General features: G+C 46.4%; 9 protein-coding genes across 9 annotated transcripts; 3 read left to right on the top strand and 6 right to left on the bottom strand.

Moving 5' to 3' along the window:
* Positions 1-716: 716 nt before the first annotated feature.
* Positions 717-1,259, top strand: F9C07_4340 (uncharacterized protein; the record flags this gene model as incomplete). The annotated part of the gene is made up of 1 exon (XM_041285645.1): positions 717-1,259. One exon carries the CDS (start codon positions 717-719, stop codon positions 1,257-1,259), a length of 543 nt encoding a protein of 180 aa, XP_041144027.1.
* Positions 1,260-1,717: 458 nt separating this feature from the next.
* Positions 1,718-1,991, bottom strand: F9C07_4339 (uncharacterized protein; the record flags this gene model as incomplete). The annotated part of the gene is made up of 2 exons (XM_071511208.1): positions 1,718-1,782; positions 1,820-1,991. 2 exons carry the CDS (start codon positions 1,989-1,991, stop codon positions 1,718-1,720), a joined length of 237 nt encoding a protein of 78 aa, XP_071364797.1.
* A 387-nt stretch (positions 1,992-2,378) lies between these two features.
* On the top strand, positions 2,379-2,856 carry F9C07_2104236 (uncharacterized protein; the record flags this gene model as incomplete). Its single annotated transcript, XM_071508970.1, has 2 exons — positions 2,379-2,454; positions 2,516-2,856. 2 exons carry the CDS (start codon positions 2,379-2,381, stop codon positions 2,854-2,856), a joined length of 417 nt encoding a protein of 138 aa, XP_071364796.1.
* Positions 2,857-2,976: 120 nt separating this feature from the next.
* On the top strand, positions 2,977-3,529 carry F9C07_1370173 (uncharacterized protein). The gene has a single exon (XM_071508029.1). It carries the CDS (start codon positions 3,097-3,099, stop codon positions 3,478-3,480), a length of 384 nt encoding a protein of 127 aa, XP_071364795.1. The 5' UTR covers positions 2,977-3,096; the 3' UTR covers positions 3,481-3,529.
* Positions 3,530-4,010: 481 nt separating this feature from the next.
* F9C07_2281442 (putative monocarboxylate permease) lies at positions 4,011-5,859 on the bottom strand. Its single transcript, XM_041291549.2, has 3 exons — positions 5,190-5,859; positions 4,931-5,130; positions 4,011-4,879 (listed from the first exon to the last, which is right to left on the bottom strand). Exons 1-3 carry the CDS (start codon positions 5,770-5,772, stop codon positions 4,367-4,369), a joined length of 1,296 nt encoding a protein of 431 aa, XP_041144026.2. The 5' UTR covers positions 5,773-5,859; the 3' UTR covers positions 4,011-4,366.
* A 1,091-nt stretch (positions 5,860-6,950) lies between these two features.
* Positions 6,951-9,184, bottom strand: F9C07_2281441 (putative MFS multidrug transporter; the record flags this gene model as incomplete). Its single annotated transcript, XM_071510504.1, has 8 exons — positions 8,838-9,184; positions 8,696-8,772; positions 8,570-8,621; positions 8,322-8,520; positions 8,200-8,271; positions 7,627-8,133; positions 7,407-7,567; positions 6,951-7,352 (listed from the first exon to the last, which is right to left on the bottom strand). The coding sequence occupies exons 1-8, from the start codon at positions 9,036-9,038 to the stop codon at positions 6,951-6,953; spliced, it is 1,671 nt and encodes a 556-aa protein (XP_071364794.1). The 5' UTR covers positions 9,039-9,184.
* Positions 9,185-9,419: 235 nt separating this feature from the next.
* On the bottom strand, positions 9,420-11,487 carry F9C07_2281440 (uncharacterized protein). The gene is made up of 5 exons (XM_071510503.1): positions 11,277-11,487; positions 10,691-11,221; positions 10,409-10,639; positions 10,061-10,344; positions 9,420-10,006 (listed from the first exon to the last, which is right to left on the bottom strand). Exons 1-5 carry the CDS (start codon positions 11,381-11,383, stop codon positions 9,459-9,461), a joined length of 1,701 nt encoding a protein of 566 aa, XP_071364793.1. The 5' UTR covers positions 11,384-11,487; the 3' UTR covers positions 9,420-9,458.
* Positions 11,488-11,856: 369 nt separating this feature from the next.
* On the bottom strand, positions 11,857-13,609 carry F9C07_2087219 (ELO family; the record flags this gene model as incomplete). The annotated part of the gene is made up of 2 exons (XM_071508863.1): positions 12,301-13,609; positions 11,857-12,261 (listed from the first exon to the last, which is right to left on the bottom strand). The coding sequence occupies exons 1-2, from the start codon at positions 12,934-12,936 to the stop codon at positions 11,857-11,859; spliced, it is 1,041 nt and encodes a 346-aa protein (XP_071364792.1). The 5' UTR covers positions 12,937-13,609.
* Positions 13,610-14,853: 1,244 nt separating this feature from the next.
* On the bottom strand, positions 14,854-16,487 carry F9C07_1369507 (arabinan endo-1,5-alpha-L-arabinosidase D). The gene is made up of 4 exons (XM_041291531.2): positions 15,419-16,487; positions 15,142-15,320; positions 15,050-15,078; positions 14,854-14,988 (listed from the first exon to the last, which is right to left on the bottom strand). Exons 1-4 carry the CDS (start codon positions 16,291-16,293, stop codon positions 14,920-14,922), a joined length of 1,152 nt encoding a protein of 383 aa, XP_041144024.1. The 5' UTR covers positions 16,294-16,487; the 3' UTR covers positions 14,854-14,919.
* Between the last annotated feature and the right edge of the window lie 723 nt (positions 16,488-17,210).

Here is a 17,210-nt window from a genome sequence, read left to right as displayed (position 1 = left end):
ATACTCCGGATCTGGTACCTTGAGCCTGACTCAGGTAGGCGGATCTAGTAATCAGTTGAGTGTGTATTGGCGCCATGCGTGGTGCATCTGTCGTGCATCTGTCGACCTGGAACAACTTGAAAGAATCGATAGACTAAGGTGTGAGCGATATTGCGTGATTCAATTGCTCTAACATGGTTTCAATGACCAGACTGAGTAATAGTTGACTTGGAATCAACTATTCCTTAACGAGTTGTTCATAACTCGAATTCTATTAATTTGCTCAAGTTCTAGAGTAGTATACATAACCTGCTTACGATCTACTACTGTTTAAAACCGCAGGGCAGGTGAGAAAGGTAATTCGCAAGCAATATCTTCTTTATCATCTGAGGTGGTCAGGTACCTGAGGCATACAGAGTACACCAACTATAAAAAAAGTCCACTTCCTGCCTACATTAGGTTACTTTGTCATTGACAACACTAAGAAGATTGGCTGCAAGTGAATAAATAAGCCCCAATTCAATTCGACTCAGATTTATAAGTTACCCAAAATTGGAGTAACCCCGACTGGTCACCCTTTCCTTCCTTCCCTGTGGCTCTGCACCTGACCTTCCATCCTTGTCGTGTATAGAAAAGCAACAACATCCACAAAACCAGTATCACCAACCCCACAGCAAGAACAACCAACCGCAATCAACAACCCAAAATCAGAAATCCAATTCCTCTCATCAAAAAAAATGAATCCATTCAAAACGCGCCCTCAATTGAACCCACACCCCAAATTCCTCACACCAACTCCTTTCAAACCAAAAGGACCAACCGTCTCCCCTCCCACAACCCCCGAAACGCACAGAGACAACCTCAGCGACATTCTCAGCGACAGTGACATCAGCATCCTCGACCTCGGTCCAAGCCTCTCCGCCCGCAACACCTCTTGCTACCAAGCACCCAGCACAACCAACACAACTCTCGCCCGAGACACGAAGCAAACCTCCTACCTCACCGCACCGACTACTGGGCATGGACACGGTCCAATCATGGCCCAAGACATGAATACTCGACATACTCCCACATCCCCGTCACTGAAAGATACAACACAGGGAGCGGATATCACGCCCAAGAAACTCAAGGTGAGGACCGGGTCTGTGAGGGGTGTTTTGAGGACTTTTTCGTCGCCGCTTTTGTCGCCATTGCGAAGTGGTACTGGGAAGGTTGGGAGGCCGGGAGTTAATCGGGCGAAGACTTCGTTCAGAGGTGTTGGGGGTGCTTTGGAGCGTTGAGTTGGGGAGTGCGTCTTTGTTCGGATTGGAGGGTTTGCGGGATGGATGGGTTGATATTGGGAATGGGTGTTTGGGTGTTTAGTACTATTGTGGTGGGGTCTTGAGGCGTTGGTCGTCTATTCACTGAACCTTTGCTACTATTTTGCGTTTTTTAAGTGGCTTGTTTCGATATTGGTGGAGGTTGCTGATGGACCGCGTTAGGGGAGTTGGGGTATGGGCAGTTGATGCATAGGCGCATTTGAATATTGATGCCACAGGTTGGGATAAGATACCAAAGTGGACTTTCGTAGGAATAAGGTTTATCGTCAAGTCGAGGAATTGTTCCATGTTTTATATCCACTAATTGGATGTGCGTACCAAAGATCAAGCGTTGGTTTGGGAGTTTCTACGGGGTATTTGCAGTGTCATCGGGTAATTATTAACAACCTCAGTCTTGATTATTGAAATACTTCAATTGTTTAGAGCTTATATAGAGTTAGAGGAAGTGATCCCGTCAAGGCGTACGAGTAAGATGCGTCCAAGTCTATAAAGAGTGGAATTTGCTTTGTGTAAAAACTTACAATAGTACCCTCTTGGAACTATGTCTCCCAAGAGAACAAGAACAGTAATGAGGGGTACTAATTCAGCAGAAATGTTAATGGCCACCATGCTTGACACAATAGGTACAAGAGGGTGCTTGAGGAGCTCAATGATAGTATGCAAGGTTGTGGGAACTCCAGAAGGGGTTGCCATGATTAGAATAGTCGGTCTGGGGCTCCCAATATTGCAATCCCGAAACCATTACTTCTGGAAGGATATAACCAAGATGAGTCAAAAGTACAAGGACTGTCGGTCTGGAGTACTGTACACAGCTATATCCACATTATCTCGGGCTGCAGATTTGGGCAGAAAGGAAAGGTTCGGCTCGAGTGTTAAACACTAAGTAAAGATTCGTAGAGCGGAAGAATGATATAATTATACGTAGTACTAGAGTGGAACGTGTTCCCTTACTTCATTATCGAGACCCTTGGATGTTGTTGAGAATTGATCACTCTGCAAAGAAAACATTAGAGGATATATTGTCATCTGATCGTCAAACATAGTGATCGCGTATTTTCAAGCCTTGAACGCCACGTTAGCATGTCGGTAACGGTTTGCTCTGATATCATTGATCTTGATGATTTAATCCCCAGAGGTGTCGATAATGATCGTGAAGGTATCAATTTTCCTATAGATTGTGTCATTCCATAATCAACAATACTGACAACTCAGGGAAGACCTGGATGTGGCAAGTCTCATTCCCTGGATATTCCAACAGACTGGTATTGAAATTGTGGAAGATGACTGTACCATGGAATGGCCACAAGAAGAAATGAACTTCAGAGATCTATTCTTCTGGCTCAGTTCCTACTACTATGAGGTGTATGAACGTGAGGTAGGGATTACAAATGCTTTAAAAGCATGTGGGACAATCAGTCTACCGATACGGAATTGGAAGCAGCCTGACCGAGAAGATTTCAGATCCTTCATACGCACACAGGGTTTGATGTTGAATATGCTGATGCACACTATTTACAATAACCTTGATGGTATTCGTGAGGACACCAGAATTATATGAGTTGCGTATCTCAATAACTCCTCAATAACTCTGGCATCGGCATTCTAACGATTCCAAATATTTGAACCGCAACTAAAGCAGAAATATATAATCGGTGGAAAGCGATTTACCTCTAAGTCAGAGGGTGCTGCGACGGTGAGGCTTCAAGAAGGCGTTGGGCCAATCATCTCTTATACTGGAGTGAGTCCTATGTCCAGACTGCTATCGTCAGGTTTCTGATTTGCCAAGTGGATCGAGGGGATGACTTGGAATCAATTTCTTATGGAAACCCTAAACATAATACTAGGACGGCTTGCTAAAACCACCTCCATACAAAATGGTAATACAGGAGTTTTGGGCCAGGAAGTTTACGTGGTGGGATTCTATGGGCGCTTTATTCATGTTGTCTGTGGGCTTTTCCCGGCCGATACAATCGTTAGGGTGCATTCACAGGGATGTTCCAAGGATGAGGCGTTTGAGTTAAGATTCACTCGAGGCTACGACTTGTACTCAAAGAAAGATTGGCTAGAAGCTACACGTGTTCTGACACGGCTTTACAGATACTTCCTAAGTGGGAATGCAAAGGCTGGTGCTATACAGGCCTACCTACAAAGGGCCGCAAATACTAAAAATAATGGACCTTAAATGTTTTAGCACGTTATGTGCTTCTCCTGCGGCTTTGAGACTAGTCTTCACGGTTTAATTGTGGGTATTTGTCTTTCTGTTCCCGTGGTGGTTTATTTTAGTTGTTCACATGGCGTAGCCCACAAACATACTTGGAGTTGCTGGCGCTCTCATCTGTTAGAAGGATTTGGATTTCGATCATTTTTCTGTCTGTATAAATGATAACTATGAGCATTGTATCTTCGCACGCTGCTTGCTCCATTGTGTCAGGGATCCATATCACTACTTGACTGCCGTCAACGACATTGTCCTTATCCATTCGTTAATCTTTTATAACACCACAAAGTCAAATCTCTCTTAAGAGGACCGTCACATATGGCTAATAGGACATTGTTATTGGCCGCATGAAGTGGAAATCATGCCATTATTCTGAAGTCAATTCAACAACCTTGAAAAAATTCTTTAGGATTAAGATTTGACAATTTTTGATATTAAATAGTACTACTTCGCGCTAAAGTCTTAGAAAACGTTTCAATACTAGAAAACAAAGCCGAAAATATATCTTTAGTATTCATCTATAAAGATTTATGTTATTTTGATATCTCTATACTGAACCTTCCGTTATTCTTTGTAGCTTCTAAAAAGGTGGATATCTTCTTTGGGGTAACATTAATAGTGTTGGAATCCCCGTTGCTGCAAGACTTGGAGATAGAGATGCTATTTATCAGTGTCATAGATGCAGGGAAACATAGAGAGTTTTACCCCGGGATAAGATTTAGAACAAGGTTATAACTTATCAAGGGTACTGGTAGGATTGTCACTTTACTTAGTCAGAGATGTTTATTAGTACCTACTTATCATTCCACCATCCTTAGGGTGGGCATAGTATATACAGTTTTGTTGACGCTCAAAGTTTAGCTTGGAGATGTGGTCCTGATATTATGAATCGTGCCCCCACAAGGGCCAAAGCTGCCACGATCAAGGTTGCCCCTGCCCACATCTGCGACGCCAGATAGCCGCCCCCTGTGCGCGCTATCAACGCCCCCGCCACGGATGGGCCGGTCAATGGCCCGACGCTCATGATTGATAGCGCCATGCCGACTCGAGTGCCGATTTTGTCGAGGTCTTTTGTCAGCGAAGGGACAGTGCCGGCGAATAAGGCCATAGCTGCCGCTGATGCCAGCCCATAGAATACTGCAAAGACATATAGCTCGGCTACAGTATGGACGGCGGCCCAGCAAAACATCAGAATGCCACACAGGGCTACCCAAGGAATTAGACAATTGAGCGGACCGATATGGCGATCGGCCAGATAGCCGAAGGCAGGACGGATGGGAATTCGAAGGGCATTGGTGACAATGATTAAATTGACACCGGCTTCTTCAGAGAGTCCGAGCTCCTCGGTGGCGTACACTTGTATCTAGAATGCGGTCAGCTTGGTTCATCGTCGATGTTGGGTCTGACAGCGTACATAGAAGAAGGCAAAATATAGGGTCCAGTATAACAGAAAGACCCCAAAGGTAAAGAGCATATAGGCAGGCTCCTTAAAAGCGCTCCATTCGACCAGTGGTCCTGACTTCCGCGGTGGCAGGCGAGGACGTAGAAGCGCTAGGGTAACTATTACCATGAAGAGGACAACAAATCCCATGCACCGGATAGCCCATGGGAACCCTGCTCATTCATGTACGCGATCAGCTATAGCACGCTTAATGTAACAAAAAACGACTCACCGATCTTTGGGGTTAGATGCTGAATCATTGCCGGAAAGATCATGCCCCCCGTACTTGTTCCCGTGGCAGCGGCCGTAACAGCAAAGACACGCAGGCGCACAAAGTACGTCGAGATCAATGTAATACTGGGCAACCACATGAGACCCTGACCAATACCAGTGCAGATCCCTTGCGCCAGAAAGATCTGCCAGTATTTCGTAGCCAGACTAGTCATGAAGGTGCCGAGAAGCAGTAGGACCGCGCCTACTCCTACCACGAGTCTTGCCATTCCAGCATCTGTTGCGCGACCAGATAACGTCGAGATGAAATAAATACAGAAAACCTGGACACCGCCGATCCATGATATATCGGAAGGGGTCTGCGGTAGTGTCGTTTCATAGTGGTTTTGAAAGACCCCGAAACTGGCGGCATAGCCCCAAGTCAGGGCTACGACGAAGTGACCGGAGACAACCTGAGCCCAGGCGTGAAGTCCACCGTCGGGAGGCGGTAGTACGCCTGAGGTATCGCTGACAGAAGCATTTATCGATTGTGGGTTGCTTTTCTTCTCGCGATTCACAGCTGTTTCGATGTCATTATTTGCCATCTTGGCCGCGGTAAATGAGATAAGATGACCTATGTTTGATGCAGACAGAGGGGAGAATTATATCAGTATGAGAGAACAAAAGAATGGTTAGTCATCCCACATGATCCTGAATCCCTGTAACTACGCAGTCATGATTTGTAATTTCACTTCGAACAATTGCCGAGAGCCTTATCTCACACTGATCAGAAATTATGTTCACAGAGATTCACCCTCGATTGGTTTTCGTGTGGAATTCCCATCCCCCTTCCTGCCGCAGCAGGCCATAAAGGCCCAAATAGCGAGGTCTGAACCAGCTAGCCACTCCCTTCAACCATATGGCAGGTGAGAAGATGAACAAACTGTCGATCGCCTTGAGCATTATGGCGCCTGATTGCCCCGGTCCATCACTTCCTACGTACGCTGCAACCCCAACTACTGGCAAGGTGTTTGCTGCAATTTTCTCTTACCATGGCATGCGAACCTCATGTGCGGTTGCTAGAGAACCAAACAAACATTGTGATTTCGACATGGCTGAGGATCAGACTAAGCTTATTTTGAGCCAACAGGTACCCGAAGGGCACAGATACCCCCATCGGCTGATTGGCAAGCCACGAAACATAATGAATCCACGTCCATTCAAAATGTCGTCCTGAATGTCCTGTAAGGCGCTCTCGAGAGTAGGCAGCCAGAAATTGTTCTTAGAGCATAGGTATTGATATCAGCATATAGATCACCGTTTGCGGGATATACTTGTCCTTTACCTTGCTGATGCTGATAAGTGGGGTTCCTGACGCGACGAAACCTTCAACAGTCTGCAGGAGCTCCTCAAACTCTACTTCGGTCCATTTATGAATCCATTCTTCCGGATAATCGACTCTCTGCTGTGGTGTTGGCCCTGTGATCTCACGCGGGAATTCCTCGAAGTGGCGCAATTTGCCGTCTATTGGTGGATGCTGACCACTCGTGCGAAGACTATTGGGGAATAGATTGCGGTCCACGGGCATCACCCGGGAAAGACCTGCCCGTAGGCCGCGGAGGGCTGGCGCTACATTCTAGTCAACAGACATACCAGCAAGTATTATAGTCTCATTGTTTAACGTGATATCCAGGTTGAGTATAGGCCCGAAGGATGTCGGATGAGACAAAAACTAGGTAACTGCTCAAGCATTCTATATAACCAATCTAGTATGTGAGTACTATCAAGGCTTATCATCGGCCACCTCCCCGCCCACCTTTCCCTTATCCTTCTTCACATTCTTGAGCCCAACCCCCCAGGCAAAGACAAACTGAGCAACAGACAACCCAACACCTAAATAGAATACTCGATCCACACTTTTCGCATACGCCGTCAAAACACCCGGCAAATCCTGGAAAGACACCACATCCCGAAACCCCGTCGCACCAGCGCCAATCACTGTTTCCGGATCCACAGCAGGAGCATGTTGCGGAATCTTCACCCGCAGTGCCTGGGCAAAGATGACCTGTCCAACAGCTAGGAAGATTGCTCCACCCAGAGTTTGGCTACAGGTCATGAGAGCCAGTGCGGTTGAGACTTCGTCTGCTGTTACTTGGTTTTGGATTGCGACCATGGGCTGGTTTCTCTATTAGATACCGGGTGTCTTCTCCATACTTGGATAGTTGGGGAAAGGACTTACTACTGGGGTTGCGGCGCCTCTGCCGAATCCTACTAAGGATTGATAACCAGCCCAGTCAGGGACTGAGGTATCCGGTGTGAGGTTTGATAGGAGGCCGCTGCCGATTGAGTTTAGCATTGCCCCGAAGACTCCCCATGGGAGATAGTAGCCCAGTTTCCCGGCTGTTTGTGACAATTAGCAAAGCTGTTTTTGGATACCTGAGGTATAAGAAGTAACTCACTAAGAACCCCTGATATAACGGCCATGACTAACTGGCACAGTATATTCGGTAGTAGATTGACACCGCTGACTAACGCCGACTTCCCCCGAACAGACTGGAAGTAGATGGGCAGATAATATGACAGAATCATTGTCATACCGAAAACCATCATGGAGAACATACAACAGCATACAACAATCCGGTCACGGAGTAGGTATCCCGGAATCATTGCATCGCGGCCCATGTGGCGCTCCCATGCGATGAAGACTAGCAATGTTGCAATTGTACCGCAGAACAATCCAATTACCGTCACACTGTCCCAGGGGTACTGGTTTCCGCCGTATTGTAGTGCAAGGAGTAATTGGATGCAGGCTGGGGCGAAAAGGACGAAGCCAATCCAGTCGAATTTGTAGAGAAGCATCGACCGGACTACTTGACTGGCTTTTTCCTTGGGCTTCTGTTCCGGAATACGGGCGAATATCAGAAGAGCACCTACTAGGGCGCCGATTGGGAGGTTGATGTAGAAGCCTTTTAATTAGAATATTCTCAGTATATAAACGGCACTCTTGGGAGCAAGGGTTACTCTAGACTCACACCATCGCCATGTCGAAGATGTCGTAAAAGCACCGCCAATTAGCGGTCCAGAAACCAATCCGAGCTGTGCGACTGTACCAGATTAGCGACTGGCATTCCTAATCTGTGGAATTAAAACATACTCCCCATGATGATTCCCATCAGTGTCGGCCTTTTATGCATCGGAACAGCAGCAGCAAGAATGTTCATGGCTCCGTTCAACATCCCCGAGGACCCCATTCCGGCTACCGCACGGCCGATGATCAACATCTTTGAGGAATTGGCAACTCCACAAATTAATGAACCGATTTCAAAAAATGCGAAGAAGGAAAGGAATGTCCACTGCACGTTGGTTAGTATCAAGATATGAGACAGTTCGGAATCGACTGACCTTCAATTGGAAATAGTTGTAAAATTTTCCCGTGAGGGGTTGAAGAGAGGCACTATCATAGAAAAGACTCACTGCGATTAGTGATAATTGACTTTATTAAAACGAATATTTCCATTCCTACTGTACCTCGCGATTGTATACGCACTCCCATACCAAGCCACGTCGTCGAGGGAATGGAACTGGTTTGTGATCTGGGGAATGGCCTATGGACAACTTAGTCATTATTTCTATGTCGATATGACTTTCGTATATAAGTAGTCTGTCATACTGTTGAAACAATCGAGATATCTAACAACATGAGAAAAACGACAAGCGTAGTCCCGCTCACGGCCATGACTAGAGGTACCCCTTCCAACCATCCAGGCTCGTGTTTCTCGGGCACTGCAAGGCTTTCACTGAGCTCATCTTCCGGTTTGGCTTGGAGCTTTAGATGCTCATCAAGGGTGGATGGTTTATCACCGTCGCTCATCTTGGTAGTCGGGTTAGGGCTCGGAGTAGCACGTTGAAAGGAAAGAAATAAGGTGAAGTGATAGCCACTGATGGAGAATTATAATTTGAGAAGTATAGACATAGAGATTGACCGCTACTGTAGGTATTATATTGGTTAAATATCTCTTCATAACTCCTCTGTTGACACGGAGTTGGGGCATTCCCGTACCCGTTCCCGTTCCTGCAGATCCAACTCCGTCGGGGTTCAAACTATAAGGTAGCGGATATACTGACAAGATGTTGCTTATTTCCGTTTAGCCACCACTTATATATTTCTTTGTATTTTGTTGGCATAAATGTGTCTCAATTGTCTATAATTTATAGAGATTCTTACTCGGTATGTGGTAGTAATCATTAATTCATCATAGATTGAGTCGTTTATCATTCATTCGTTAGATATCTAATTGAACTCTCCCGACCAGTTCAGAAAGCTATCTAAGTCCCACTGATTCATATTGAAAAGAGGCAGCTCCAACGTGGAATCTATGTCTATGGCTTCCAAATCTGACAATCTTGACGCCCATTCACCACGTATCTTCAGCATCATCATGCCCAGCCTACTATACGGATCCTGTGACTCTCCTTCGTTTTGAATGCCTACAAATTGCGCCACTTGTTTCAGTCGATCAGCCAGTTGACCAGTAATAGACACGAGATCCAGTGTGCCCCGGACGGTAGCTTGGTCCCATCCAGGGTGATCGAAAGTGGAAAGACGGAAGAGAGTCATAAGGCAGTGTGAGGTGTAGATCAGATCTGGTAAGGCAATTGACATAAGCTCGGCGACGGGAATAGCTACTAATAGATCAAAGAAGGCTTTTACCGCTTTTAAACACGCGTAGAGGTGATCAAGGTGTAGCGGGTCCGTATATCCTGTGTTTGTTGCTGGTTTGCTGAGGGCTGTCTCGTAGAGGCTGACCTCTGTATGAATGAGATGAAAGAGGATGGACCCTATGACCAGGGTCAAATGAGTATACATTAAAACAAATACTAAGGTAATCTTACTATTTTCAGCCAGATTGACAGGGATCTTAGATTTCAGGGTTTGTAACTGTGTCTGCATAGCTTTCATGTGAAACGATGCCGGTGCTCGGGAGGCGGTATCAATATCATAGAGATTCTGACTCCAAGGCCCTTGTGAGATGATATCTGCAAGCAATCGTGACCGTGTAATTTGCACAAGCACAGTGTCATTAGGTGACTCGTCACTTTCGGCGAGGGTAGTGAGGCATTCTTCCATATGAGGCGTCCATCGGAGCGGATCCATCCGCCCCAAGAACTGTGCTATTCTATTATCCGTGACAGTCAGCGAAGTGAATCAGTCATCGCGAGCTTGGATCAGTCCAGGCTTACAACGAACTGAGGACGTAACAACCAAGCACGGCTCGCCGTTCATTCATTGTTCGCTTGGTGGAAAGCGACGCCTTTAGATGTGGCAGATGGCCGACTGCATTGCAATTTGAGGTCGCCATACATATATCCGGAGGAGCTGGCTTGTTGAGACCGAGCTCGAAGACCAATCCAATCGCCATCTGTGTATAGATGCACAGCGAAGACTTCTGCGGCTGAGTCAGGTATGTGATCCTATCACAATGTGAGCAGCTAACTAATTCTGGCATAGAAGGGTCAGTTTACCAGGTAAGATACATCAAGACTCCCTGTAGAAGGTCCAGGTTCTTTGCGCAATCCACAAGCAGCCTCTTCGCTGCTACTTCACGAATACTCATGCAAAGTTCAGACTGGCGGGACGGGTGTTTGCATTGGATGGTAGCAATACAGCGCCACAGAAATGGCGACTGTTGTTTAAAATCTTTTGCAGACATAGTGTCTGGGATATGAACAACTGGGAAGACCGGGAGCTTTTCTGTACGGAAAGAAGCTAGACAAGCTTCTTCTTCCGAGCCTTGGTCTAGACCTGGCCCTGACATCACAGTCCCTAGCAATCCTGAATCGCTATAGGGGGGCTCGGTCCCAGAAGTGACGATGTTTGTGTTCATGTCCCTCACCGAATCAGACAGCGGCTGGGGCTGGGGCTGTGACTGCCCCGCCGATGCCAATAGAGTCATCAACCCGTCTAGCTTGTGCTCCAGCTGCACTCTCTTCGAAAGAGGTTTAAGCTTTCGCTGCCGGACTGGCTGGATGCATTCCTTATTCAAGCGGTGACACCTATCTCAGTTAAGAGTGCTGTACGGGTCGATCAATGAAATGCGTAGGAACGAACCTCTCACAACTGCTTCCACCAGCCCGAGGAATACATTTACATTTTGCGCGGGCGCAAGTAGCACAGGCACGTCCATAAGGACCAAGCTCACGATGACCAGTGTTCATGATTGAATGGCGTTAAGAGTCGTACAGTGAAGAAACGGGGTTGGGCGCGAAAGGGAAAAGATGCCGCCCGAGGAACGGCATTCGGAATCGGAGGGATCCAAATGTCCGGTACAACTACTGCTCTAGGCTGAGATACTAATATTCCTAGGCAAATGACGGCTTACTAGCAGGGAAACTAGATCTTACAATTACTAAACTTGCCTCTCAGCATCGATACTTGGAGTTAACCAAAAAATGACAGTCACAATTCAGTAACAAACTACAGAGTAATATCAAGGCTTCCTCACTTTAATCCGAATGCATCGATCGTACACTTGGGATCATGAGTTGTAGGAATAATAGGAAAGCATCGGCTCAGAGAGAAATCAATAAATCAGCTTGTGCAATCTTGGCGACTCAACACCATTTTGTTGAACACGTACATGGTCGTTTTCAATACTGAGGTGACGAAGGAGCTTAGGGGCAAGTATAGCCTAAAGAGCCTTTTTCTTTCCAGCTTGAAGATAAGTAGACCGAAAAAACTGTAGAAACATCCATGCCAAAGAAAGAATGAACAGAATCTCAAGCCATGTCACAGAGGTATGGCTTGCCTTGTTCATACAACTGACTGTTCGTGTGTTGCAATAGGACTGTCCGTTAAGTCCAGCATCTCTAGATGCCGGTGCGTCTAAAGAATCTCCCATTTTCCTGTAATCATTGCAACGAGTGTAGTCCGCAGGAACATCATAATAGACAAAGAGGTAGCTTGGGCACACAATAAGGGCAATGAAAAACTGCACGATTTGGATAGAGGTTATTGCTGCCTTAGCTGATCGAGGCACTGCCACATGAATGGCCACCAATGCGAAATAGGTATACTGCAACTTTTGGTCAGTATCCTATCCCTTCGAGCTCTGGTAGATTCTATTGTAGCTTACCATAAGAGCATGGACACCAGCATTAAGGGAAAAAAGCATTAATGCAGGCGGGTATTCAAATCGAATTGACGCCCATGCGACGAGAATTACACCTGCATGGTGGTAAATTTGGAGTAGCGAAGCCTGTCGTCCTTTTGCAAGAATGATAACAGTATCGAGAACCTCGTAAAACTTTGACATGTAAGATGCCCAGCCCACAAAAACGAAATCCTGAATTGTTTCCTGATGAGGTAGAATCTGCCCACCTCGACAGAAGAGGTCTGCTACCAGAACTGTGTAGAATGCATCATGCCTTTTGGGCCATGCGTTTCTGAATGTCCGAACAACCTTGAAAAACATCCAGGCTGAATAAAGAGCTAGAAGGACATCATGTACGATAACCGCATGTCGGAACCACCTGGAATGGTTTATCGCCCATGGTTTTCCGTGTCTCCTTCTGTTTATGCCATTCAGAAGTAGGACAACAGTTGTATACAGAAAAGTAGCAATGAGGGAGAACTCTGGGTGCAAGGTGATGCCGTAAATTGCAGGTGATATGCCGAACTTTGCCAATTGGCGAGTTGGAATAGTCGGCTTTGTTTGAGCCTGATCAAGCATGAAGAGTGTTGATGGCGGAAAACCAAAGTGTACAGACATCCCATAAGCAGGCTATTTAGGATGCAACGAACAAAGCGATATGCCTGAAGAGCAGAGGGGGAATAATGAAACTAGATAAATAAGCACAAATGCAGAAGCAGGTCGTTGAACTGGAGAGTTTAGTCACTAGCTATCTCTAGTCACTTCATTCATGCTTGTTTATGGAAAGGGCTCTCGTACATAATGGCCAACCGTTTCTATTATTGAGGTAGAAAAAGAGATCGGATGAATAGCCAAGGTTCTCTTGTGGTTCTCTCCATACCCTTGCGCCATCCCTACCTTGTGCATCAGATTGTGCCGTTCCTGCTACAACACATATGCTCATTAGTCGAAAGCGTTACTCGGTCTTGGATTCGACCTAGTCGGATCTATGTTGACATTCTTCAAGTTAGAGTAATTAAGCTGGTTGGTTTAATGCTGCAGTCGATATCCACGTCCTTGACTACTCAGCAGTACGATGGGTACCAATCGACACAGAAAAGCCTTTTCTGTGGACTTGCGCCTTGATCATGTGGTGATTTGTATAACGTCCGACAAGTACACATAGTGGGCAAATGTTAAAGCATACTGTGCTGGACCTCTATCATGAATGTTATCATCAACCTGGGCTCCGTCAGCCTTATCCAATATCAGCGAAAATACATTCATTTTTCCCACTTGACTTTGCGGCGACGGACAGCTGAATAGAATCGGACAATAAAAGAACATGGTTTAACATTCTTCTCTAAGCATGCACAGCGATCCGTGTCATATAAAAAATGTACTTCTCATAATACCAACCTCACATTAATAAAACTGGAAAACGACTACTTTGTGTACGACAAGATATTCTAGCTTGAATACAAATAAATAATCCCTTGTGTACACCTCTTACAGTCTGTCAACAATGCACATGAGTCACCTTGTAGTTAGCTTTGAACAATGAGGGTCTATCGCCGTGAAAGAAGTTCCTTGTTCTCCATCCACTATTGGTTGGTACCCCTTCTTACTCAACTTGTGATAACTCTAGAGAACACCGACCCACCATGGTCTAGCGAAGTACGTTTGTACGGTGTTTATATGGTCCGGTTACACGTCTTATTTATCTTCCGCCAACTCCTGATTCAGTGTCTGATCTGGCCCGGACCAAGAGACTGACGTTTCCATTAATGTGATAGTGACATGATTCAGCTCTACAAATGAATTTCTGCAATGTGCACCTAGGTACTGAATGCCGATAGTCCCATCCTGTACACTGTTTATAAGCAGTCCCCGCATTTCCAATACTTGTAGCCCTACCTAGGATCAGATGTCACTCAACTGATCAGTCATTTTTATCTGGGAGACTTACCAAAAAGGGGAGGATCATACGTGGAATCAAGTCTGGCATTCATCGGGGATAGATTGTATTGACTTACACTCTAGTGAATACAAGACGTAGTCATGTGAGGTTCCTCAGGAATGATTGTAGAGTAATTGACTTTCCGAGTGACATTGATTCACACTTAGTGCAGCGGCTGGCTACCAAGATCGATGTAAATGAAGTTTGCCCTCCGCGAGGATAGATACTGAGAGATCGCGAAGGAGTGGGATTGTGGAACTCATAGGTGCTCCTGGAACAAGAGGATTGGAAGCGCGGTCAGGGCACCTCGGGTTTACATTAAAGAAGGAACTTTGTACTGGGGTGATGAGATACATCATATGGGTTGCTGAGTGCAAGAGGGTAGAAGTTGGGAAAGGCCGGGAGAGGGGGGGTTTATACTCGCACGCCAAAGGCTCGAAGGCCTTAAGGCTGCAGCTGTATCGGAGTTTTGGGGTTAGTTCATGGGTCGGCTCTACCTCATCTAATATTAGCCATGACAGTATGCTGTAGGGTCAGCCTGTATTTATTGTATAGATAGAGTACACCCTTGATTAAAATCTAGATTAGCGAAAGTATAAAGGCTGTGAGTCGAATATCTATACAAGGCTGGGTATCCAAAATCCAATTAAACCGTTCCCAGGTCAGGGTGCTTCCCGTATGACGGGCCAACCATCGACATATCCCAGATAACTATATCCCAGTCGGGCTTCCTATTGAGACATTAGCAATGTGACATGATATGAGAGGCTTAGAGATGGTTCGAGGCCTTACCCAGAAATCATAGCTGAGAGTTGTGTTTACTGTGCTGGTTAGCTTACCGTACTATATAATAACGGAAAGCCCACGGAAGAACAGGGACTCACAGTAATGATAATAAAGAATATCTCCAGTCTCCACTGTTATCACTCCTTGTCCTCCCGGTGCGTAGACGTCATTATTTGAGCCATAGATGAGTTCTCCTCCGCCCTGGGTGAGCTCTTTCCCTTGTTTGTCTACGAACGGACCGTGAGGGCTCTCAGAGCGTCCGACGCGGATACTATATCTATGTTATTGTTAGCATGAACCGTTGTCAAATCAGCACTGAGCACTAGAGTGCCCATAAAGCATAGGGGGATCGAGTAAAATGCCAGCAGGACTTACTCTTCACCTGATGGTGGAAGGTTGTTGGGGTCATAATCGCAGCACTGGCCCCAGCTCAGCCAGAGATAGTAGTACGGTGCGTGGTAAGAGATATAAGCACCCTCAACCGGACGGCGACCGGATGAATCCCGGCAGAGAGGATCGGGGTTTTGATCTTGTGAGTTTACTCGCTCAGTCTTCGGATGCTTTGCTAGATGATGCGCATTGAGTCCAGTGGTGTTGCCGACCGAACTGAAGTCCTCATTCAATGGGACCTGCCATATTCCAGACCAATAACTGCCGAAAACCAAATGTCCTTTATCTCCAGTGACCAGAACTGCAGGGTCAATGGCATTTACTTCATTGAATGGATGCTCGTCCGAACCCTGTCCTGTGCCCGATTGGACAATAGCCCCGTGATCTGTCCATCCGCCTGGACCTGGTGATTGTGATGTAGCTACACCGATAGCGCTGTCGCGACAGCCGGCGTTGCTGACTGAGTAATAACAATAGAAGGTACCCTTAACTTCGATAGTTGTTGGTGCCCAGGGTTTTGCACGGTCGCCTTTGGGGATGATGCTGTCCTTGTCCAGGACACTTCCGATCTGCTTCCACGGTCCGGCTAGGCCAGGTGCTTGATGAATAACGATGTGTTCTCCCACACCATAAGCATAGTAGGCGCCATTAGCGTTGATGACAGTCGGGTCATGGATTTTTAGGTCGGTAGCTTGTGTGTAGGGGGAAGACGAAGGACTAGAACGCGGTATGCTCCTGCATAAAGAGACCGTGAAAAGAGAGAATAATGTCGCGACGAGGACCATATTAATAAAACCACGATCGGACAACCATTTGGTATCAAGTCCAGCAGTGTTCAGGCTGGTTACGAGAGATAGCATGCTAATAAATGGAGCCCCCCAGCAAGCTCCTCGTCTGCGGCCGGGGGACTCGTCCCCATAATTTCTTTTTTGATTTATTTTTTTTTTCTCTCTCCTAGTTCTTTTCTTGGTTGTGCGAGAGAACAGGAAGTATAGCAGCGTCACATAGCCTCTCAGGGTCGCCCGGAAGCCCCCAGGGGCGCAGCATCCCTAGTCTAGAATAACAGGATCAGCAACAGTTTACTCCGATAGGAAACTATTCAGTGGATAATCGGTAATGCGTAACTCCGTTCCCAAACAACCTGGCGAAGCTTCCAAGACAACAAACAGGCTATAAACACTGGGGTGTGGGGCCTTGGCGCCAGAAAGGTACCCGCAACCGGTAGTGGATAGCTCCAAGGGAGGCCCAAATTCAGACACCGATGGAAAAGTCCAGGTCCCTGTCGATCCTGGAGTTCGTGGATAGGCAGGGGATACGCTCATACGTCCATGACAGATCAACACGGATGATCGCCACGGGTAACCTGGATTAGTATCATGTTTAGGGAGAAGGTGTATGTACGGGACTTCTTACCGAGATGTTCATCGGTTGTAACTCTTGCGTAATCCCTGGGAGGAAAGGAGAAAACCCGCACTGGAACCACTCTAGAGGGAATTACGACATCACTCAAACGATTGCAGAAAGGCAATGCACTTACTAATATAGTAACGTCGGCGTTGGTGATCACCGAGAGTTTCGACGTTCGCATAAGGGATGCTTCTCCCATAATTGCCTCACGAAGTGGAGCCGTCTCCTTGCTCCGGACTTTAAAAATTTGACTCATCCATTGATGCGCACTGCTTCCCGGACACATAAGAGCTGCAGCTTTATCTAGTAAATGGTCTGAAGATCTTTATGGGCGGGTGCCTGAATTGATGTATGAGATTCCATGCGGAAC

This window comes from Aspergillus flavus, chromosome 3 (genome assembly GCF_009017415.1).
Source record: "Aspergillus flavus chromosome 3, complete sequence".
Classification (NCBI taxonomy): domain Eukaryota; kingdom Fungi; phylum Ascomycota; class Eurotiomycetes; order Eurotiales; family Aspergillaceae; genus Aspergillus; species Aspergillus flavus.
The sequence above is the reverse complement of the archived record's forward strand: the minus strand, read 5'-3'. Positions and strand labels throughout refer to the sequence as shown.